Here is a 25,381-nt window from a genome sequence, read left to right as displayed (position 1 = left end):
ATCGTCTCCTTATATGGCTGTGAATGTGCCGTGAATCTGCCGTTCGTCCAAGATGTCTGCAGCATTGTGACGTATTTGTAGGCATATCATTGGAAGGTTGGCCATAAGAGACTACATTTGCCAGGTGTCCGCCCGGTGTCCTTTGTCTAAATTGGTGCGCAATTCTCAGTGGCACTCATTTTACCATGCGATACAGAGGGAGAAGCACACTTCCAGGAACGATACATCATTGAAGAGATATGTAGAAAAACACCTTGAGGATCGATTCTAAACAACGTTTGCCATGTTTCAGTCGATATTATGGAGTTATTTTGGAAAAAGTTCGGCGTTTTTATAACTGAATTTTCGTTTTTTTTTTGGTAGCCAAACATGACGCAGAAAACGGACCGATTTCTCCTGCACAAATAATCTTTCAGGAAAACTGAACATTTGCTATCTGAGAGTCTCCTCATTGAAAACATCCGAAGTTCTTAAAAGGTACATGATTTATTGAATGTTTTTGCTGGTTTTTGTGAAAATGTTGCCTGGTGATGCTAATGCAAAATGCTAATGCAAAATGCTAATGCTAAATGCTAACGCTAAATGCTAAATGCTAGTTTTGCTATGGTAGAGAAGCATATTTTTGAAAATCTGAGATGACAGTGTTGTTAACAAAAAGCTAAGCATGAGAGCTAGCATATTGATTTCATTTTATTTGCGATTTTCATGAATAGTTATCGTTGCGTTATGGTAATGGGCTTGAGGCTGTAGTCATGATCCCGGATCCGGGTTGGCTCGACGCAAGAAGTTAAAGGACTCTCAGAACATGAGACACGAGTCGATGGTCTGATGAAACCAAGATCGAACTGTTTGGCCTGAATGCCAAGTGTCACATCTGGAGGAAACCTGGCACCATCCTTACGGTGAAACATGTTTGTGGCAGTATCATGCTGTGGGGATGTTTTTCAGCGGCAGGGACTGGGAGACTAGTCATGATTGAGGGAACGATGAATGGAGCAAAGTACAGAGATCCTTAATGAAAACCTGCTCCAGAGTTCTCATGATCTCGACTGGGGCGAAGGTTCACGTTCCAACAGGACAACGACCCTAAGCACACAGTCAGGACAACGCAGGAGTGGCTTCGGGACAAGTCTCTGAATGTCCTTGAGTGACCCAGCCAGAGCCCGAACCCCATTGAACATCTCTGAAGAGACCTGAAAATAGCTGTGCAGCGACGGTCCCCATCCAACCTGACAGAGCTTGAGAGGATCTGCAGAGAAGAATGGGAGAAGCTCCCCAAATACATGTGTGTCAAGCTTGTAGCGTCATATGCAAGAAGACTCTAGGCCAGACATGGGCAAACTACGGCCCGCGGGCCACATACGGCCCGTTAGGCTTTTTAATCCGGCCCGCCGAACTTGTCCAAATTATAGTAAAAACCTCCCCTTTTCCCCTTTCCCTGCAATGCCCACGTTTCCCCAATAGATGGCGCACTCAAAACACATTGACCGTTGTTGGAGTGGCGCGTATTTCTCTTTATTTCACTTTAATTTTCACTTCGTTTCACGTCACCATTAAGCCCTTCTGTGAAAATGAGCGGACCAAAGAGAAGGAAAGTGGACAGCGAATGCCGAGTGTTTAATAAGGAGCTACCTTGGAGTAAACTTGCCAATGTCACCACGGATGGATCGCCAAATTTAACTGGAAAAAACATCGGGCTGCTGAAAAGAATCCAGGATAAAGTGAAAGAAAACCCTGACCAGGATGTTATTTTACTTCACTGCATCATTCATCAGGAGTCTCTGTGTAAGTCTGTATTGCAGCTTAATCACGTCGTGGATCCAGTTGTAAAACTTGTTAGCTTCATACGAGCAAGGGGACTTAATCATCGTCAGTTCATTACGTTCCTGGAAGAAACTCATGCGGATCACCAGGACCTAATTTACCACTCTCGCGTCCGCTGGTTAAGTTTGGGGAAAGTGTTTCACCGAGTCTGGGAGCTCAAAGACGAGATTCGCTCATTTTTTTATTTAATGGGGAAATCCGAAGAATTCCCCGAGCTGAGCGACACAAACTGGCTTTGTGACTTTGCGTTTGCTGTGGACATATTTTCACACATGAATGAGCTGAACGTGAAGCTACAGGGGAAAGATCAGTTTGCGCACGACATGTACACAAATGTGAGAGCCTTCAAAATCCAAGCTGGTTTTATTCTCCAGGCAAATGTCAAACAAATCTTTCGCACATTTCCCCACACTAGCCGTGCAGAAAGAGGCCGCCCGAAATGCGAAGAAATACTGCAAATCACTGGACGATCTGCACAGAGAATTTTGCCGTCGGTTCTGTGATTTTGAAAAAATTGACAAGTCACTTCAACTGGTGTCCTGTCCCCTGTCAAAAGACCCCGAATCAGCACCGCAGGAGCTGCAATTGGAACTGATCGATCTTCAGTCTGACTCCGTCTCAAAGGAGAAGTTCAAGTCTCTTAAACTGAATGACTTTTACGCTTCACTTAACGAGACCGCGTTTCCAAACCTCCGGAGGACGGCGCAGAAGATGCTGGTGTTGTTTGGCTCGACCTACGTGTGTGAGCAGACGTTTAGCGTCATGAAAATCAACAAAGCCCATCACAGATCCAAGTTAACTGACCAACACCTCAGATCTGTCCTGAGAATTGCCACAACAAAACTAACTCCAGACTTTGATGCACTGGCAAAAAAGGGAGACCAACAACACTGTTCCCACTGAAATGGTGAGTTTTTCTGCTGTGTTATGAAAAAATGCATATGGAAAGTTTGGAAGTGCGTCTTTTAATTAAGACCAATGCGCATTTACGCACAGCAGCGGTACAGTAGCTTAATTAACACGCCGCACATCGCTCTTAATTTAAATTTTCAGCTGCAGGTAGGATATTTAATACAGCCTATGTCTGTGTGCTTGGCAACGATACACGTGTACTGTTTGCGCGTGAAGGCGAGGGCGTCCGTGGCGAGTTTGTAGAGCGCGCGGTCAGGACAATCCATCCATGATTTTGCGGAGTTTAACACAAGTAGATATTATTGAGCTTGAGTATTTCGTTGTGTAATAATATGTTTTGAATGTTGAAAGTGATTCCATTTTTCAATAAATGTTGATTTCTTTAACTTTGCACCTTCGATTGAAACTTATTAAAAACAGACGCAATCTTGATAAATCACAGTGCGTATGTTATTTTAATCTATTTACATTTCCTCCTCCCAGTATCTGCGAAATAGTATGTAAATGCCATATCTTGCATATTCCTTGAGACAAATGTATTAACTGATAAGGGCTATTTTTCACATTTGAAAGACAGTTAATAAATTGGGTTGTAGTGTTCTTACTGTGCTATGAGGTTTGCAGACACTACATTTAATGCTTTAGTATATCCGGCCCAAACACTCCCTCCAAATGCTCCTGGCCCGGCCCCTCTGTCAAATTTTAGAACCCATTGTGGCCCGCGAGTCAAAAAGTTTGCCCACCCCTGCTCTAGGCTGTAATAGCTGGCAGAGATGCTTCAATAATTTACTGAGCAAAGGCTCTGAATACTATTTTTAATAAAAAAAAAAAACGTGTTTGTGCTTTGTCATTATGGGGTATTGTGTGTAGATTGATGAGGGGGAAAAAACTATTTAATACATTTTAGAATAATACTGTGATAGACTACATTCTATCACAGTGCCATCCGTTTTGTCACCAAAGCCCCATATACCACCCACCACTGTGACCTGTATGCTCTAGTCGGCTGGCCCTCGCTTCATATTCGTCACCAGACCCACTGGCTCCAGGTCATAAGTCTTTGCTAGGTAAAGCTCCACCTTATCTCAGCTCACTGGTCACGATAACACCCACCCTAGCACGCGCTGGTCATCCCCAAAGCCAACACCATCTTTGGCCGCCTTTCCTTCCAGTTTTCTGCTGCCAATGACGGAACGAATTGCAAAAATCGCTGAAGTTCGAGACACTTTAAACAGTTACTTCACTTCTATGGCTTATTTATTGCCTTACCACCTCATGCAATTTGCACACACTGTATATAGACTTTCTTTTTTTCTATTGTGTTATTGACTGTACGTTTTGTTTATTCCATGTGTAACTCTTTTGTGTCGCACTGCTTTGCTTTATCTTGGTCAGGTCGCAGTTGTAAATGAGAACTTGTTCTCAACTAACCTACCTGGTTAAATAAAGGTGAAAAAAAAATAACGTAAAACGTCAAGGAGTCGGAATACTTTCCGAATGAACTGTACATATCGAATCATCTGGAAAGGGAACATTTGGCTATTCGTTTGGGATTGCACTCTAACATTGGATCAGTGTGTGTGTATTCCAGGGCCATGTGTATAATTCCACATCATGCTTCAGGAATCGGATGGAGAAGAGATCATGGTTGGGCTTCGCTCAGGTAATTTAACTTCAATTTTTGTGTTAATCTTAATTTTGATTCCACATGACAAACATTAAAGACTATAGGGAACTTGGAATTCTATTTCATCACTAGTTATGGTTGTTTATAGTCGTACAATGCTGTTGGCTGACTGCATAGATTTGTATCACCCCCTATTTGACCCAATAAGCATGGTTGCTGATCTGTATGCAGTTAATGCTTAAGTTGATAACGATTCTGCTCCTACTGAATCCCTTTAGGGGTTAGGAAGGAATAGGTTTTTACCCCCAAAATTACATTTATTGATGAGGCACTGTTTGTTTCTATGGAGTTCCTGCGGATCCATCTTCTGGATCTCTTTTCCCAACAGCTTAAGGTCTGAAATATTTGCTTGTGCGGGATTGTCTACTTTATGCCTCTACTCGTTCGGCAGCTCAGAGAACAGGCGACTCTGGTGAATGGTGCCCGTTTAGATAGATTCAGATCTGATCTAACTGATCTATATCTGCAAGATCACATAATTATAGTATTCTATATACAGATGCAGGATGTTAATTTGACCAGTATTGTCGCAGCAAAATAATCCTGCAGTATCAGGATTTGAACATTTAGTTCCTAATGTTGCTTGATCGGTGGTTAGGCTATTAGCTGGCCATAATTTGAAAAGTGTAATACTGTTTATATAACCATGTGTTAGTGCAGGCTTTCTGTCAATTAATGTAAATCACAACACTCATCTGAATTCCCTGCAGCGCAGGACATTTCTCAGAAACAACAGTTTGCCAAATTAAGATCCTACATCTGCAACAGAACTGAATATAATAGCGTAGTGTAGCGTTACGGAAAGACTTTCTTATGAGGATGATTGTGCAAATGGTCGCTTTTGTCTCCGGTGGCCATAACTCAACAGGGTACACTACGAGGCAAAACATATCCTACAGTTTAACATCATCTGCTCTAAAATTCCCTCACTGTACTTCATTCAAAACACTGGGATCCACCCAAATAATTTGCATTCCTTGATCCTTTCTCGGCATTATAAGGCTGCGTTGAGACAATGACTTATCAATGACCCAGGCCCAGCTCATCTAATCCCTACCATTGTGGAGCTGGGTTGTCATAATGCTTCAGCAAATGTACATTATCCCAGGGGCGTTGGAAGACACAATGTAGGTAACCTCATTTATGTCCCTCTTACTGCCCCGAATGCCTCTGCTGACCCTACAGCTGTTGTATGCTGTAGTCATATGCCTATGAATCTTTATACTGTTAGCACTGGGGTGGTGTGCCCAAGCAGGAAGTCCAGTGTGCAGATCACCCTGCACTAACATAAATAACCCAAGCATCTCTACCTCTGCTAAGCTTCCCAGTAAAGAAAAACATTCAAGCATCCCAGAAAAGTGTCAAAAATATCACACGTTTACCAATGTAGCTTAACAGATGATATTTTCGGACACTCTCTGAAAGTAACGTCGATAGTACCTTTGATACAGTGGTAGCAATACATGGTTATAAGATCAACAGAAAATACAGAAATGTCAAAGGTGTAGGTTTGGCTGTTAATATTCAGAACCACATTCTTGTAATGCTGTCATCTGCCTCACTTAAACCCCATTCTGGTGGGAAGCTGCTATAGACCACCAAGTGCTAACAGTAAGTATCTGGATCACTTGTGAAATGCTTGATTAATGTACACTACCGTTCAACATTTTGGGATCACTTAGAAATGTCCTTGTTTTTGAAAGAAAAGCACATTTCTTGTCCATTAAAATAACACCACATTTATCATAAATACAGTATAGATATTGTTAATGTTGTAAATGACTATGGTAGCTGGAAAAGGCTGATTTTTAATGGAATATCTACATAGGAGTATAGAGGCCCATTATCAACAACCATCACTCCTGTGTTCCAATGGTACGTTAGCTAATCCAAGTTTATCATTTTAAAAAGCTAATTGATCATTAGAAAACCTGTTTGCAGGTATGTTAGCACAGCTGAAAACTGTTCTGATTTAAAGAAGCAATAAAACTGCCCTTGAGACCAGTTGAGTTTCTGGAGCATCAGCAATTGTGGGTTCGATTACAGGCTCAACATAGCAAGAAACAAATAACTTTCTTCTGAAACTCGTCAGTCTATTCTTGTTCTGACAAATGAAAGCTATTCCATGCAAGAAATTGCCAAGAAACTGAAGATCTCGTACAACACTGTGTACTACTCCCTTCACAGAACAGTGCAAAATGGCTCTAAACCGAATAGAAAGAGTGGGAGGCCCCGGTGCACAACTGAGCATTAGTGTCTAGTTTGAGTAACAGATGCCTCAAGTCCTCAACTGGCAGCTTCAATAAATAGTACCTGCAAAACACCAGTCTCAATGTCAACATTGAAGAGGTGACCGTTGAGGCGTCTGTTTAATCCCAGAAGCCGACCCAAGACGACGGCACCGCAGAAGGGGCAGAAGGCACGGCCTCCTGGTCAGGCTCTGTAAACGTGCACATCGCCCACCGCTCCCGAGTGTACTACTTGCCAATATCCAGTCTCTTGACATCTAGGTAGACGAAGTTCGAGAAAGGGTTGCCTTCCAGAGAGACATCAGAGATTGCAACATTCTTTGTTTCATGGAAACACTGTTTTCTCGTGATATTTTGTCGGAATGATTTCAGCCACCGGGCTTCTCCATGCATCGAGCAGACAGAGATTAACACCTCTCTGGGAAGAAGGGTGGGAGTGTATGCTTCATGATGTATTCGACTCATGGCATAATCATAACAACATACAGGAACTCAAGTCCTTCTGCTCACCCGAACTAAAATTCCTCACAATCAAATGCCGGCCATATTACCTTCCAAGTGAATTCTCGTTAGTTATCGTCACAGCTGTGTACGCTCACCCTCAAGCAGACACCAAGATGGCCCTAAAGGTACTTCACTGGACTCTATGTATACTGGAAACCATATATCCTAAGGCTGCATTTATTGTAGCTGGGGATTTTAACAAAGTAAATCTGAGAACAAGGCTACCTAAATTCTATCAGAATATTGATTGCACTACGCCCGGGGATAATCCACTCGACCACTGCTACTCTAACTTCCACGATGCATACAAAGCCCCCCCCACACTTTGGCAAATCCGACCACGACGCCATCTTGCTCCTACCGTCTTATAAGCAGAAACTCACAGGATGTACCAGTGACTAGAACCAACTGACCAATCGGAATCCACGCTTCAAGATTGTTTTGATCACGCGGACTGGGATATGTTCCAGTCAGCTTCAGAGAATAACATTGACCTATATGCTGACTTGGTGAGTGAATTTATAAGGAAGTGCATTGGATATGTTTTACCTACTGTGTGTATTAAATCCTACCCTAACCAGAAACCGTGGATGGATGGCGGCATTCGCGCCAAACTGAAATCGCGAACCACCGCATTTAACCATGGAAAGAGGTCTGGGAATATGGCTGAATATAAACAGTGTAGTTATTCCCTCTGCAAGGCAATCAAACAAGTGAAATGCCAGTACAGGTACAAAGTGGAGTCGCAATTCAAATTGCTCAGACAAGACATGTAGCAGGGTCTAAAGGAAATCACGGACTACAAGAAGAAAATCAGCCACATCACGCCGCCAGACAAACTAAACACCTTTGCCCGCTTTGAGGATAATACAGTGCCACCCTTGCGTCCCGCTAACAAGAACTGCTCCCCCCTCTCCTTCTCCGTGGCCGACGTGAGTAAAACGTTTAAACGTGTTAACCCTCGCAAGGCTGCCGGCCCAGTTGGCATCCCTAGCCACTAGCTGGCTGGTGTGTTTACAGACATATTCAATTGCTCCCTATCCCAGTCTGCTGTCCCCCCATGCTTCAATGCCAACATTGTTCCTGTACCCAAAAAGGCAAAAAGAACTGAACTAAATGACTACCGCCCTGTAGCACTCACTTCTGTCATCATGCTTTGAGAGACTAGTCAAGGATCCACCTTACCGGCCACCCTAGACCCACTTCAGTTTACGTACCGCCCTAACAGATCCACAGACCATGCAATCGCCATCACACTGCCCTATCCCATCTGGACAAGAGCGGAATACCTATGTAAGAATGCTGTTCATTGACTATAGCTCAGCATTCAACACCATAGTACCCTCCAAGCTCATCAAGCTGGAGGCCCTGGGTCTCAACCCCACCCTGTGCAATTGGGTCCTGGACTTTAACGTGGCCGCCCCCAGGTGGTGAAGGTAGGAAACATCTCCATCTCGCTGACCCTAAATACTGGGGCCCCATAAGGGTTTATGCTCAGCCCCCTCCTGTACTCCCTGTTCACCCACGACTGCATGGCCATGCATGCCTCCAACTCAATCATCAAGTTTGCAGATGACACAACAGGAGTGGGCTTGATTACCAACAGGGACGAGACAGCATACAGGGAGGATGTGAGGGCACTCGGAGTGTGGTGTCAGGAAAAAACCTCTCAATCAACGTCAACAAAACAAAGGAGATTATTGTGGACTTCAGGAAACAGCAGAGGGAGCACCCCCCTATCCACATCGAAGGGACAGCAGTGGAATGTTTATGTTTCTTAGGTTACACATCAACGAAAATCTGAAATGGTCCACCCACACACACACAGTGTGGTGAAGGCGCAATAGTGCCTCTTCAACCTCAGGAGGCTGAAGAAATTTGGCTTGTCACCCAAAACCCTGACTAACTTATACCGATGCACAATCGAGAGCATCCTGTCGGGCTGTATCACAGCCTGGTACGGCAACTGCTCCGCGCTCAACCACAAAGGCTCTCCAGAGGGTAGTGAGGTCTGCACAACGCGTCACCAGGGGCAAACTACCTGCCCTCCAGGACACCTACACCACCCGATGTCACAGGAAGGCCATAAAGCTCATCAAGGACAACAACCACCCGAGCCACTGCCTGTTCACCCCACAATCATCCAGAAGGCGAGGTCAGTACAGGTGCATCAAAGCAGGGACCGAGATACTGAAAAACAGCTTCTATCTCAAGGCCATCAGACTGTTAAACAGCCACCACTAACATTGAGTGGCTGCTGCCAACACACTGACTCAACTCCAGCCACTTTAATAATGGTAATTGATGAAAATTGATGTAAAAATATATTACTAGCCATTTTAAACAATGCTACTTAATATAATGTTTACATACCCTACATTACTCATCTCATGTGTATATAATGTACTCTATCATCTACTGCATCTTTATGTAACACGTATCACTAGCCACTTTAAACTGTGCCACTTTGTTTACATACCCTACATTACTCATCTCATATACTGTACTCGATACCATCTACTGCATCTTGCCAATGCCGTTCTGTACCATCACTCCTTCATATATCTTTATATACATATTCTTTATCCCTTAACACTTGTGTGTGTAGTTTTAGAATTGTTAGGTTAGACTACTCATTGGTTATTACTGCATTGTCGGAACTAGAAGCACAAGCATTTTGCTACACTCGCATTAATATCTGCTAACCATGTGTATGTGACAAATACATTTGATTTGATTTTGATCTTAATCTGACCCAGCTAATAACACAACCCATTCGGTTAAATGTGAAAAATCTAGATAGATCCTCAATATTAGATTTCATTCTCATAATTTAGCAGATTATAAAAAAAGATCAGTCTTTACATGGCTAAAAGAAAAGGAATATAACATCTACTGTTTACAGGAAACTCACTCTACATCCTTAGATGAAGTTGCATGGAAAAGGGAACGGGGTGAAATAATTTTCTGTCATGGACAAAGGAACTCAATGATATTAATTAACAAAAATGTCGATCTGAATGTGCAAATTATCAGGAATGATTCGCAAGGAAGGTGGATCCTTTTGAATATGAAGGTGGACGAAAAAGGGATTTGGCTCATTATTCTATATGGTTCTATATGGTCCAAATCAGGATGATCCATGCTTCTTCGAAGACATTTAGACCAATTTATTGAACTTACAGGCAGCAAATGATCGAATCATTATGGTAGGAGACTAAAACAGTGTTAACTACCTCTATGAACCGTAAAGGTAATAACTCTACAAACTATCATCACCGTGCCCTTTAAGGAAATCACAAATATTATGGACATATTATAAATAGTGGATATTTGGAGATTAAAAATCCCTGACCTAGTGAGATATACATGGAGGATACTTAATCAAGCTAGTCTTCTTGACTACTTTCTTGTCTCTTGCGTCAAAGATTAAAAACGTTTTAATAAGAGATTGCGATTGGCTCATCTAATTGGCATTCACATAACACATGCATTTTCCACATGGACGGGGATATTGGAAATTTAAAAGTTGACTGTATTACAAAGAAAAAATATATATATATATATTTTACAAAGTTTACTGGAGGACAACTTACGTTTAACTAAGACAAAATAATTTATAACTGAAATTTTCCAGTATAATATAGGTTCAGCAAATCCTCTTATTGTTTGGGATACCTTTTAAATGTACTACCTTCAGGGGTCATTCAATTAAATATTCATCAATAATCAAAAAGCAGTTTCTGGCTAAAGAGACACGACTAACAAGGGAAATCCATAAACTAATAGTACATGTAGATAGCAATAAAAATGATACTACAGAGATACAAAATAAGTTAGAGGAAAAACAAAAAGAACTTGAGGAACTTATTCAAGAACGATCTAATGTAATCTATTACAAAAATAAAGCAAACTTGATGTAATATGGAGAAAAAGGAACTTAATTCTTCCTGAATCTCCAATACAGATATTACCTTTACGGTTCATGTCATGTTCATGTCCTTTGTTTTACATGTATTTTTTTTTTTGCATTGTTTGCGGTTTTCTTGTCTTCTCCTTTTTTCTCTTTAGTTCATTCTCTTGGTTGATGGTGCATTGGGGGGGGTTCTTGGGGGTGGGGAATGGAATTAATTGTATTTTTTTCTTCTTCTTGGGGGTGACTGTGGGAGGTGTCTCGAATGGTTGAGGGACAGTTATGGGGGATCATGGAGGGTTCGGGTTCACGTTTTTTAGCCTGGTGGTAGATCTGTCCTTTGACCCTGGATGCTTCTGTGTGTCACTCTGAATGGAAATCTGTTGGATGGCTGGTATGATGTAGTTGTTGAGCGGCTTCACTGCAAGTATATTGTATGTTTTGGATATTCAATTTAAAAAAATGAAACACTTTTGGAAAAAATTGTTTGTCCAGATACAGTAAACAAATTGACAAGATTTTAAGCACGCTTATAGGTAAGGACATTCAACAAGCAAGGCACTTACACAAATTACTGATGGTTGGCTGCGGGAAATTGATGATAAGAAGATTGTGGGGGCTGGTTTATTATACTTCAGTCTGACATTATCAATCCGTCTGTTGCTGGAAAAATGTATGTGTTATGGCTTTACACCCCCTGCTATATTGTGGATAAAGAGTTACCTGTCTAACAGAACAGAGGTTGTTCTTTATTGGAAGCATCTCCAACAAAATCTAGGGAGAATCAGTAATTCCCCAGGGCAGCTGTCTAGGCCCCTTGCTTTTTCAATCTTTACGAAACAATATGCCTCTGGCCTTGAGTATAGCCTGGCCTTGAGTGTGTCTTTTGTATGCGGATGACTCAACACTATACACGTCAGCTACCACAGCAACTGAAATGACTGCAACACTTAGCAAAGAGCTGCAGTTAGTTTCATAATGGGTGGCAAGGAATAAGTTAGTCCTAAATATTTAAAACTAAAAGCATTGTATTTGGGAAAAATCATTCACTAAACTTCAGCTTAATATTGTAATGCATGTGGTAATTGAGCAAGTTGAGGAGAAACTGCTTGGAGTAACCCTGGATTGTAAACTAATGTTCAAAACATATTGATAGAACAGTAGCTAGGATGGGGAGATGTCTGTCCATAATAAAGTGCTACTCTGGTTTCTTAACAGCACTATCAACAAGGCAGGTCCTACAGGCCCTAGTTTTGACGCACCTAGACTACTGTTCAGTAACACACAAACACATTAACATACGCACTATACACACACGTAGACATGGATTTTGTGTTGTAGATATGTGGTAGTAGAGTAGGGGCCTGAGGGTACACACTTAATATGTTGTGAAAGCTGTTGTAAGTGTACTGTAATGTTTTTAATAATGTATAACTGCCTTAATTTTGCTGGACCCCAGTAATGGATATCCATAATAAATACACTGTAGGCTACTTCCAAACAACACTGTATAACTCAAGAAGATCTAAATGCATATCCCCATGAAACTGATTGAGATCAAATGGTTGGCATGGAGATGATGCATGTTAAACTGGTGAAACTTGAATTATCACTCACGATTGTCAGAGAGAAGACCACAAAAATGTGTGTGTACAGCAGGTCTGCACAATTGTCATGTATCCATATCACAAGAGGCTGCAATTGTTTTTTAAACGCCATGAATGTAACATACAAATGTAAGAGTCCCATGTGAAAGTCTGACTAACACTTTGATTCCTACCCTGTCACAACTTCTACTATATCTGGCTTTTTCATTCATTGTCATGCCAAACACCAATCATATAATCAGAATACACATTTTATTTATATGATTCCAACAAAGTTTTTGATCTAAATCACAAGTAAAATTGCATTTGGAATATTTGTTTAAAAAATTGCAGTCATATTATTTGCCCATAATGTACAGCGTAAAGAAACTCTCACGCAGTTATTCAGATCTTCATCTCTGGGGAAAAGTGATCCAAGGTGGCGGGACAGGACAGTTACCTATGAATTTGCAGTCTTGGTCTTGTTTGTATTCCTTTCCAATGTGCTACACATTCTAACTCTAATGGCTGTGTTGCTTTTGTGAGTTGTGACAAATGCAGTCCTAAAAGTGTATAAATACAAATATTGATGCTTGTGCACGCAGGGCTGCCTGTTGTACCGGGATATGAGTAACAACCACAGTACATTGGCCATCAAGATCGACCCAGAGACTCTGGAGCATGAGGGAACCATCACTATGCCAGGTACATGATAACACACAGTAACATATCCTTCTTCCCAATAGTGTGTGTTATAATATACAATGCATTAATTTTTTCATGTACCTGTTTGTAAGCGAGTTTTTATTTTTGTAATCACCTGTTTACTTACTGTTGTCTTGAACCGATGAACCTGGCCTCTGAAAATAAATGTGGTATTTTTTAGATTAACTTGGAAACATTTTATATTTAATGCTCATAAAAAACTTCTGGCCGCTTTTAAACCTCTCGCCCGGTGATTGACAATAGACCAAACCCTTTAGCCAACTATATCATTAATATACTCTACTCTAAGGCTTGTAACTACAATGTTTTCAACATTCATAATATTTCGATATAATCATAACTGATACATTCCGCATCCAGAAATCCAATAATTAAACCTGATTAAACTAGGAAAGGATTGAAACATAACCAAATGGCCACAGGGCAAAGATGCCTACATAGCTTTATAGATTCAATGTGCAGACACTTACGCACTTCCTCAGGATATTGAGAACTAAATCTCTGTCTACCTAGCCCTGTTATTTGTTTTACAGTATGCTATGTTAATATTCATTTCAAAAATATAAATAAAATGTACCAAATCATGGACGGACAGAGGCCAATGCACAGTGTTTCGGCTGAATTCCTTTGTCAAAAGCATGACAAATTCATCTCCCTATTCTTTGGATATTATAAATTCTCTTTTGAACTGTGTCCTTTTCACAGGCCTACAGACAGACGGCCAGAGCGTAGTCTTCACTGACGGAGAACACATCAACCAAATCACTGCCTGCAAAGACGTGAGTCTCCATTCACACTCACATTAATCTGCTGCACTGGCGCTAAAATTATTATTTTATTTGTATTTATCTTGAGAGAGAGGAGTGGATGGGTACAGACTGAAGCCCTGTGCCTAATGTAGAGGAGAGATTGCTATTATACTATAATGTAGTATCATTCCTGCCGGACCTGCAGACCCAGATGCACGGTCTGCATTTTTCATGCTGCTTGCGGGATGGGTCGGTCAGACAGTCAACTTTGGGATAAAAATGTTTTTTATTTCTCAGATTATTTGTAATCTTTTTGTATTGTATGGATTATCTATTATATTAAAGGCACCTCTTTGTCGCCTTATTCAAACACACTAATAGGTGTGTTTGAAATTCTTACTGCTTCAAGTTCAGTAGCTTACCTCTCGTCTCTTGTTGGGCATGCATGATCAAGTGCGCCAAATCTGTGGTCTATAATTAATTAGCATGTAGGCTATAGTATGCATGGGCAGAAAAGCACAAGGCATGTTGTCTTTTCAAGGAAATTAACTTCCCAAATATGATAGTCTATAGTGTAGGCTGCTACATCGACTGGAAATAAATATTGATAACACGTTCATCTGTCTTTGCCTGCAAATCATCCTGCTCCTAAAAGTAAAGCAAAACGTAGCTCAAGTGTCTGCTCTCCTGTTCAATTTGGCCCCAACTCTGGCTCTTTCAAACTACATCCAGTCTATTGGCTGATATGGCCCAATAATAGTCTACCGAAAACATAATACAGCCTAATGGGCCACATGAGATTCTCTGGCATTTTAACCTATTTCTTAAGCTATTTATGGAAATGTGTATCTTGCATAGAGCAGCAACATAGCTGGGACAGGGGCTGCAAAGCTATCTATGTCACATACACCTAAAATAACATTGTGGGAATTTCACATACTGTACTTGTTCCCCTAAATCTATTGTTTAGCTTTTCTACATACAAGACTATTTGTCATTCAGGAGTGATGGTGGCTACTTTGTTCAAATTCACAGGGCAGAATATTCTCGCTCTTGCGCTCTCTCTCACACACGTATGCCACACACTGTCTAACACCTACTTGCCATGTAAATCACAAACCCTTAGTTATTTAAACAATGTTGAGTCCGGTACGGTGATGTATGCCAGCCACCTTCTCAGGCAGCCAGCCTCACTCAGAAGTGTCACTCTCTCATCTCTCTCAGCTGAGCCCCCCACAGCTTTGTCACAGATGTGTGTGTGTGTGTTTTCTAAACCAGCATGTGACCATTATTCATGGTTAATCCTCCCAGGCAGATGCAGGCCTATAGATGCATGAGTAGTAAGCAGAAATAATGGGGAGGGTGCAGGAAAGGATGTGAAATTCATACATCTGCCTCTGAAGCCTTACACACATGTATCAGATCAGTCCCTGGATAAAAGTGGGAGGTAGGGTTGTAGAGAGCTGAATTTTGTGTACAATGTACATTGTGACGATATTCCACACAGAAACGAAAGACCGGTCATAAGCAATGAAAACGGCTAATGTTCATCAGCTGTTGGCTTGAGTGGAGCTGTTGGGCAGTTGGCTTGAATGGGAGGGTATTGATGTTATGGTCAAAGGAAGCTGTCAGTCTTAGACAGGTTCTAGTCTTCATCAGGGCACCTTGCTGTGTTGGTGCACATTTCCTCTAGTAACAGCTCCAGAGGTATCTAGTCCTCAATGGCCTAAGTGTAGCATCCACCTGGGTGATGCCTTGGCAGCTGAGGCGGCAAAGCACACCACACATCAGCCATGGTCCGGAAAAGTCCCTACTATGAGCATTATCAGCCATCCCATCTCTACACACAGTCCTTCTTAATCTATGGATTTTACATGACTGGGCAGGGGTACACCCTTTTTTAGGACTTAATCTAGGCAGCCAGGCCCAGCCAATCAGAATGAGTTTTTCCCCACAAAGTGGCTTTATTACAGACATAAATGCTCCTCAGCTCAAATGATTCTCGCAGGGGTAAGAAGCTGGATGTGGAGGTCTTGGGCTGGCGTGGTTACATGTGGTCTGTGGTTGTGAGGCCGGTTGGACGTACTGCCAAATTCTCAAAAATTACATTGGAGGCAGCTTTTGGTAGAGAAATTATCATTTCATTCTCTGGCAACATCTCTGGTGGACATTCCTGCAGTCAGCATGCCAATTGCACATTTTCTCAACTTGAGACATCTGCGGCATTTTTGTGTGACACAACTGCACATTTTAGTGGACTTTTATTATCCCTAGCACAAGGTGCACCTGTGTGATTATCATGGTGTTTATTCAGCTTCTCAATATGCCACACCTGTCAGGTGTATGGATTATCTTGGCAAAGGAGAAATGCTAACGAACAGGGATGCAAACAAATGTGTGCACAAAATTTAAAGGAAAAAAGCGGCTTGCTTTTCTCAATGAAGCCTCGGATGCAAGGTGGCCCTGCGATGCCACTTCGTTGTAGACTCAGAAATGCAACAGACGACAAATTTGGGATGTAAACAGGGCATAACCAAGGGGCCGGGAACATAACTACCGTGATTTCCGGACTATAAGCCGCTACTTTATTCCCACACTTTGAACCTCACGGTTTATACAATGACGCGGCTAATTTATGGATTTTTCCCGCTTTCATAAGATTCATGCCGCCAAAAAACTGAGCACCGTCACATAATGTGATGTAAATCGAGCGCGGTCAAACTTCCTATCATTCTGATTACGGTAGTCATTTTGTCACCCTCATCATGGCAAAGACACGGAGAAATGCATATGATGCAGCTTTCAAGTTGAAGGCGATCGATCTGGTTGTTGGAAAAGGAAATAGAGCTGCTGCATGGGAGCTTGGCCTTAATGAGTCGATGAGGTGTATCTCACTGATCATCCCTAAAGCCAACACCTCATTTGGCCGCCTTTCGTTCCAGTACTCTGCTGCCTGTGACTGGAACGAACTGCAAAAATCGCTGAAGTTGGAGACTTTTATCTCCCTCACCAACTTCAAACATCAGCTATCCATTTAACATTACATTTAAGTCATTTAGCAGACGCTCTTATCCAGAGCGACTTACAAATTGGTGCTTTCACCTTATGACATCCAGTGGAACAGCCAGTTCCGAGCAGCTAACCGATCGCTGCAGCTGTACATAGTCTATTGGTAAATAGCCCACCCATTTTCACCTACCTCATTCCCATAGTTTTTATACTGTTTTTTTATTTATTTATTTACTTTTCTGCTCTTTTGCACACCAATATCTCTACCTGTACATGACCATCTGATCATTTATCACCCCAGTGTTAATCTGCAAAATTGTATTATTCGCCTACCTCCTCATGCCTTTTGCACACATTGTATATAGACTGCCCATTTTTTTTTCTACTGTGTTATTGACTTGTTAATTGTTTATTCCATGTGTAACTCTGTGTTGTCTGTTCACACTGCTATGCTTTATCTTGGCCAGGTCGCAGTTGCAAATGAGAATTTGTTCTCAACTAGCCTACCTGGTTAAATAAAGGTGAAATAAATAAATAAAATAAGACGTTGGAAAAAGCAGCGTGAGGAACTGACTCAGTGCAGAAAAGACAACAAAAGCTTTCAGAGGGAAGAAAAGCAGATGGCCCAAAGTATTTGCAGCCACTCGACATCAGTGTAAATCGTGCATTTAAGGTGGCGCTCCTTGTTCAGTGGTAGGCTTGGATGACAAGTGGGGAGAAATCCTTCACTAAAACGGGCCTCAGGCGAAGAGCATCTTATGGTCAAGTCTGCCAGTGGGTCCTGACAGCGTGGAGCATTGTCAAAAAATCCACTATCAACGGGTTTCGAAAGGCTGGACTGCTGCGTGTTGAAGGGGCAGCATGAGCTCAGCGGGGTATTTGCCTCCGGATGAAAGTGACGAGAGCGACAATGAAAACGATCCAACATCGGATGAAGCAATTCTGAGGCTATTCAACTTCGACACCGAAGGAGATGACTTCAGTGGTTTCAGTGCACAGGAGGAGGAAGATGGTGACCAATGACTTTCTTGGTAGGCTACTGTTTTAATTTTTGTTACAAGCCGTGTTTCGTTAAAGCCTATTTATTTTTGTTACAAGCCGTGTTTCGTTTAAAGGCTGTGTAAAGTTCATTTGTTTCAATGTACTGATAGGCACCTGCGGCTTATAGACATGTGTGGCTTATTTATGTACAAAATACATATTTTTTTAATAATTCAGTGGGTGCGGTTTATATTCAGGTGCGCTTAATAGTCCAGCAATTACTGTAAGTACAAAAATAGCGTTTTAGGATTGCACCCAAAAAAATTGACAATAGTTTCTCAAATCATTTTAATTATATCAAACATGCAAATTTGTTGCCAAAGTTGAATGAATATCCTCCCATTATGAAATGAAGCAACTTATTTCCTCATTTAGTTCTCGAGCGAGCGAAGAAAGCTGTTTTGGGGAATTGTCATGACAGCTGTCCATAAAAATGGATAGAGGGTTCCCCTTTGATCTTTGCCATTGATATATTCTGTGATAGCAAAGCCCATAGAGATCATCACTGTCTAGTGACAAGTGTGCCATCTAGCTATTCATCTCTATGCTGGGGTCACACTGGTGGCTGAGAAGATTTTCAATTAAAATAAAATACATTTTTATGAGGCTGTGCAGCAATGTCAATTTCACAGGGTGACACATTAGTATAGGCTAAAGGGATTTTCTATTTATAGAAACAAATCTATTCTACCTTTATTTTTCATTAGTCTACCTTTCCTACCGTAAGGGAATTTCTGACAGCAGACCCTTTGAAAATAATTTCCCCATTCCAGATGATCCATGATCATGAAATGATTAATCAAATTGCCTTGTCTAGGCCTACTCATTGTGTATGCCTATTCATATAGATTATACATTTTCTTTGTATAGAGGCAGGATGTACATTTCTTGATCATTGCGCTGGCACATGGCCACAGTGTGTTCGATTATCAATTGGGACAAATTATTGATTTCAATGGTGCTTAGCCTACATTTCACAAGTGCATAAAATGTTGTTGCGTCTCAGAGGGGCCAGGCTATGGTGTAGCCTTCTCTTATAATTTTTACTGCAAATATACAAAGGAATTCTGATGTAAATACGTCAGCCTACACCATTTAGGAAAGACGAGCTGTGACCAAGATGTTTCTGATCGGATTGAAGATTAATTTTGAATGAATTCGATTTTTCTAGTAACTAATCCCAAACGCTGTTGGGGATGACACACAGTGCATTCGGAAAGTATTCAGACCCCTTGACTTTTTCCACATTTTGTTACGTTATAACCTTATCCTAAAATGGACTAAATAGTTTTCCCCCTCTTCAATCAACACACAATACCTCATAACGACAAAGCAAAAACGGGTTTTTAGATTTTTATGCAAATGTATAAATAAATAAAAATGAATCACATTTACATAAGTATTCAGACCCATTACTTAGTAATTTGTCACATGTGCCGAATACAACCGGTGTAAACCTTACTCTGAAATGCTTACTAACAAGCCCTTGACCAGCAATGCAGTTGAATAAATTGAGTTAAGAAAATATTTATTAAATAAGCTAAAGTGAACAAAAAAAATATATAAAAGTAACACAATACAATTACGTAACAATAACAAGTCTGTATATGGGGGTACCGTTACCGAGTAAATGTGCGGGGGGTACAGGTTAGTAGAGGTCATTTGTAAAGTGACTATGCATAGATAATAAACAGTGAGTAGCAGGGGGTGTCAATGCAAATATTCCGGGTGGCCATTTGATTAATTGTTCAGCAGTCTTATGGCTTGGGGTTAGAAGCTGTTAATTAAAGAGCCTTTTGGTTCTAGACATGGTGCTTTGGTACTGCTTTCCGTGCGGTAGCAGAGAGAACAGTCTGTGAATTGGGTGACTGGAGTCTTTGACAATTTTTTGGGCCTTGCTCTGACACCGACTAGTATATAGGTCCTGGATGTCAGGAAGCTTGGCCCCAGTGATGTACCCTCATTAGTGCCTTATGGTCAGATGCCGAGCAGTTTACATACCGGGGGGTGGGGGTGAGGATGCTCTCAATTGTGCAGCTATAGAACTTTTTGATGATCTGGGACCCATGGCAAATCTTTTCAGTCTTCTGAGGGGGAAACGGTGTTGTCATGCCCTCTTCAGGACTGTCTTGGTGTGTTTGGACCATGATAGTTTGTTGATGTGGACACTAGACTCGCTCCACTTCAGCCCCGTCGATGTTAAAGGGGGCCTGTTCGGCTCCCCTTTTCCTGTAGTTCACGATCCGCTCCTTTGTCTTGCTCACATTGAGGGAGAGGTTGTTGTCCAGGCACCACAGGGAGTGTCTGACGACCTCCCTATAGGCTGTCTTATCATTGTCTGTGATCAGGCCTACCGCCGTTGTGTTGTCAGCAATCTTAATGGCGGTGTTTGAGTCGTGCTTGGCCACGCAGTCTTGGGAGTACCGGAGGGGACTAATCACGCACCCCTGACAGGCCCCATTGTTGAGGATCAGCATGGCAGATGTGTTTTTGCCTGCCCTTACAACCTGGGGACGTCCCATCAGGAAGTCCAGGATCCAGTTGCAGAGGGAGGTGTTTAGTCCCAGGGTCCTTAGCTTGGTGATGAGCTTTGTGGGCACTATGGTTTTGAATGCTGAGCTGTAGTCAATGAATAGCATTCTCACATAGGTGTTCCTTTTGTCCAGGTGGGAAAGGGCAGTGTGGAGTGTGATTGAGATTACGCCATCTGTTGATCGGTTGGGGTGGTATGCGAATTTGAGTGGGTTTCCGGCATGATGGTGTTGTGATCCTTGACCAGCCTTTCAAAGCACTTCATGGCTAACGATGTGAGTGCTACAGAGCGGTAATCATTTAGGCAGGTTACCTTCGCTTTCTTGGGCACAGGGACTATGGTGGTCTGCTTGAAACGTGAGTATTACAGACTCGCTCAGGGAGAGGTTGAAAATGTCAGTGAAGACACGTTCCAGTTGGTTCACGCAGGCTTTGAGTACACGTCCTGGTAATCCATCTGGCCCCACTGCTTTGTGAATGTTGAGCTGTTTAAAGGTCTCACTCACATCGGCTATGGAGAGCATGATCACACAGTCGTCCGGAACAGCTTGTGCTCTCTTGCATGCTGAAGTGTTTGCCTCGAAGCGAGCATAAAAGGCATTTAGCTTGTCTGGTAGGCTCACGTCACTGGGCAGCTAGTGGCTGGGTTTCCATTTGTAGTCGGTAATATTTTTCGAGCCCTGCCACATTCCACGAGCGTTTATATTTTTATTTTTTAAGCGTCCGGATTAGTGTCCTGTTCCTTGAAAGCGGCAGCTGTAGCCTTTTGCTCGTTGCGGTTGTTGCCTGTAATCCATGGCTTCTGGTTGGGAAATGTGCGTACGGTCACTTTGGGAACGACGTCATCGATGCACTTATTGATGAAGCCGGGGGACTCCACAATGCCATTGGATGAATATTGGATGAATCCAGGAACATATTCCAATTTTATGCTACTGACGTTGCTTCAAGGAAGTTTGGAACCGAGGACAGACAATTTTTACGTGCTTCAGCACTCGGTTGTCCCGTTCTGTGAGCTTGTGTGGCCTACCATTTCGCGGCTTAGCCGTTGGTGCTACGAGACATTTACACTTCACAATAACAGCACTTATTGTTTGCCCTGCTAGAGCTGGCATGGTAAACATTTGAGGAACTGACTTGTTAGAAAGGTGGCATACGGACGGTGCAACTCTTCAGTAAGGCCATTCAACTGACAATGTTTGTCTATGGAGATTGCATGCCTGTGTGCTCGATTTTATACACCTGCCAGCAACGGGTGTGGCTGAAATAGCTGAATTTAATTTGCAGGGGCGTCCACATTTTGTGTCTGTCTCCTATCTATCTATCTATCTATCTATCTATCTATTATAATTCTATAGGGATTTTTTAAACATTTTTCATAAATCATTTTGAATAAGTAATAAAGCGCAATGATGGAGATAGACATGAGCCTGTAACACTATCAGAGCAGAGAGTGGGAGAGAGATCATAGAAATAGAATCTCAAGCACACACTTTTCTCTCCCCATAGCAACGGCCATGCACTGCTCTCAAAACATACAATATTGCACAAACCTAAGCCAGGGTCCAAACCAACTGGTATGTTGTGGCCTGATGCCATAGCTAGCTAGGTCTCCATGCACAAACACACACAGTGCATGGTTGTCAAAATCATCATATCTAAATCTCTTTGCATGTCAGGAATACCTGACTTTGCGTGGTCTTGTGTGTGTAACTCAAGACTAGGTTTTCAAAATTCCAGTAATGTTCCTTAAAACTCTCAGGTATTCCAGAAATCCTGGGTGAATGGACTTTCCTGCTTATTCTCTCCTGATTCTAGGAATCTTCCAACCAGGATTTCTGGAAAACCTGAGAGAACCTGAGACATTTTGAGAAAAAGTAACCCTACTTATTGAGGCCAAGCTTCTGTATGACTTCAAAAATATTTGAATCCTTTATGCTTGGTATATTTCAATGTGGAACTAAATAAGCCATTGCCATGTTTCCCTCAGGATGGGTTTGTGGTGCGGATCTACGCAACCAGTACAGACCCAGCACTGCAGCAGGAGCTTCAGCTGAAACTGGCCAGGAAGTGTCTCCATGCCTGCGGCATCTCTCTGTTTGACCTGGAGAAAGACCTTCACATCATCAGTGAGTCCTACTGACTCTGCGCTCTGGTAAAGTTTCCCCTAGGTACAGATCTATGGTCAGCTTCCCTTCCCCCAATCCTAACCTTAACCATTAGTGGGGGAAATGCTAAACTGACCCAAGATCTGTGTCTAGGGAAACTTCACCATCTCATTCTGTCAAATATTGGCATTAGGCATAATCATTTGTGTTTTTAGGTAGAGACTGTTGTCACTGAATCAGAGGATGGTCTTATTGTAACGTCTGGAATGGAATAAACGCAAACCACCATACTTTTCTATTCATTCCGTTCCAGGGATTGCAATGCACCGGTCTCCATGTGTGAGTTTCTGTAATATATTTCTAGGTGTGTGAATTTGTGTCTGTTTCTCATATCAAAATGTGTTTTTAAGGTACAGGGTTTGACGAGGAGGCAGCATTGCTAGGAGCAGGCAGGGAATTTGCTTTGATGAAAACTGCCTCAGGAAAGGTAAGAACACCAGAACTGTACAAACTGAGATGCATGTGTGTTACCGTTGCTGTGGGTGCAAAGAAGATTGAATTCTAGAAGCAGGCAATCGTCATTCTATTCTGATGTGACCAGCAACACGAGGGCTCTGCCCGGTCTGTTCTTCCTCATTATAAACACAAACACGCCCTCCTTCTGCCTCACACAAGTCCATTAACCTCCATCTGTTATTGAACGCTCCCTAACACATCTGCTTGAAGTTAACAAATTTGATCTACTTCAGTCACGTGACTACCAGTGTATATACTAAGAACCAAATGGAGGCCAAACATGGATAGACTAACATGGAATTGTCCAATAGTTTTCCGTTGCAAAGCGTTACCCGTTGCTATATTTTTTTTGTTGCACTGCCTCTTATGCCTAATTTCTTAAACGAACACACAGACATAATGGCTCGACATTCAGTTAAAATTTCACTAAAACCATTATTTCGATAAGTAAATTCACACTTTCATTCTTCTGCTAGAGGAAATAGTCTGGTAAAAAATCTGGTTGTTGATTCTTTGTCATGTTGCCACAGACGAGACCAGTCATTTATTCTGTTATGCAAAACATCTAGTCGTCTGTTCACGAGTGGTTGCTATGCAGGCTGAGTAAAGTTAATCTCACTTGCTAGCTAGCAAGCCAACTTCAGCACCTGGAATGACAGTAAACTATTCACTTTTCCGTTAGAGCTTTGTGTTTATTGACATTTTCAAAGATGTTGATGTGTGAATTGCTCTGGCTCAGAAAAAGTACATTTCTCTTCTGGACACTTCACTATGAATGCAACAAGGGAGATTGCTAGAGCGATGAGCTAAGTAAAGCCCCCCCCATGGCCAAACCCTCCCCTTACCCGGGCGACACTGGGCCAATTGCGCGCCGCCCTATGGGCCTCCCGATCATGTCCGGTTGTGATATAGCCTGGGATCGAACCCAGGTCTGTAGTGACCCCTCTAGTACTGCGATGCTGTGCCTTAAACTGCTGCGCCACTCGCGAGCCCCCAAAACACAGTTATTCTAAACAGTGCAGGACACTTGCCAAGTGCAAGACAAAAATGTAAAAGTGCAAACATAAATGCTACATGCAACCATTTCTAAGATGATAAAGAGTTAAAGTTCATATAAGGAAGTCAGTCAATTTAACATGACTGGGAATACAGATATGCATATGTTGGTCACAGATACCTTTAAAAAAAAAGGTAGGGGCGTGGAGCCGAAAACTAGTCAGTATCTAGTGTGACCACAATTTGCCTGATGCGGCGTGACACATCTCCTTCACATAGAGTTGATTATGCTATTGATTGTGGCCTGTGGAATGTTGTCCCACTTCAATGGCTGTGCAAAGTAGATGGATATTGCCGGGTAGGTGAGTAATACAGGCCATGGAAGAATTGGGACATTTTCAGCTTCCAGGAATTGTGTACAGATCCTTGTGACATGGCTGTGTATTATCATGCTGAAACTTGAGGTGATGGCAGTGGATGAATGGCACGACAATGGGCCTCAGGATCTTTTCACGGGTATCTCTGTGCATTCAAATTGCAGTCGATAAAATGCAATTGTGTTCGTTGTCCGTAGCTTATGCCTGCTCATACGTTACCTCACCACCACCATTGGAGACTTTGTTTACGATGTTGACATCAGTAAACCGCTCACCCACACGTCTGCCATCTGCCCGTTACAGTTGAAACCGAGATTCATCTGTGAAGAGCACACTTCTCCAGTTTGCCAGTTGCCATCTAAAGTGAGAATTTTCCAACTGAAGTTGGCTACGACTCCGAACTGCTGTCAAGTCAAGGCCCTGGTGAAGACGACGAGCATGCAGATTATATTAAATTATCTGGCCACAGGTCTGGTGAAAATTCCTGCAGTCAGCATGCCAATTGCACGCTCCCTCAACTTGAGACATCTGTGGAATTGTGTTGTGTAACAAAATTGCACATTTGAGTGGCCTTTTTTTGTCCCCACCACAAGGTGCACCTGTGTAATGATCATGCTGTTTTAATCAGCTTCTTGATATGCCACACCTGTCA

General features: G+C 42.1%; 1 protein-coding gene across 5 annotated transcripts in view; it reads left to right on the top strand.

The window, feature by feature from the left end:
• The window catches only part of mycbp2 (MYC binding protein 2), a 249,694-nt gene that overhangs the window by 41,478 nt on the left and 182,835 nt on the right, over window positions 1-25,381 (top strand). For all 5 annotated transcript variants that reach the window (XM_065027423.1, XM_065027354.1, XM_065027490.1 and 2 more), the window contains exons 7-11: window positions 4,328-4,399; window positions 13,281-13,380; window positions 14,107-14,180; window positions 22,723-22,861; window positions 23,251-23,327. In XM_065027423.1, coding sequence (XP_064883495.1) covers window positions 4,328-4,399; window positions 13,281-13,380; window positions 14,107-14,180; window positions 22,723-22,861; window positions 23,251-23,327 — 462 coding nt within the window. The remainder of the gene's footprint in view (window positions 1-4,327; window positions 4,400-13,280; window positions 13,381-14,106; window positions 14,181-22,722; window positions 22,862-23,250; window positions 23,328-25,381) is intronic.

This window comes from Oncorhynchus nerka, linkage group LG1, assembly GCF_034236695.1.
Source record: "Oncorhynchus nerka isolate Pitt River linkage group LG1, Oner_Uvic_2.0, whole genome shotgun sequence".
Classification (NCBI taxonomy): Eukaryota; Metazoa; Chordata; class Actinopteri; order Salmoniformes; family Salmonidae; genus Oncorhynchus; species Oncorhynchus nerka.
The sequence above is the reverse complement of the archived record's forward strand: the minus strand, read 5'-3'. Positions and strand labels throughout refer to the sequence as shown.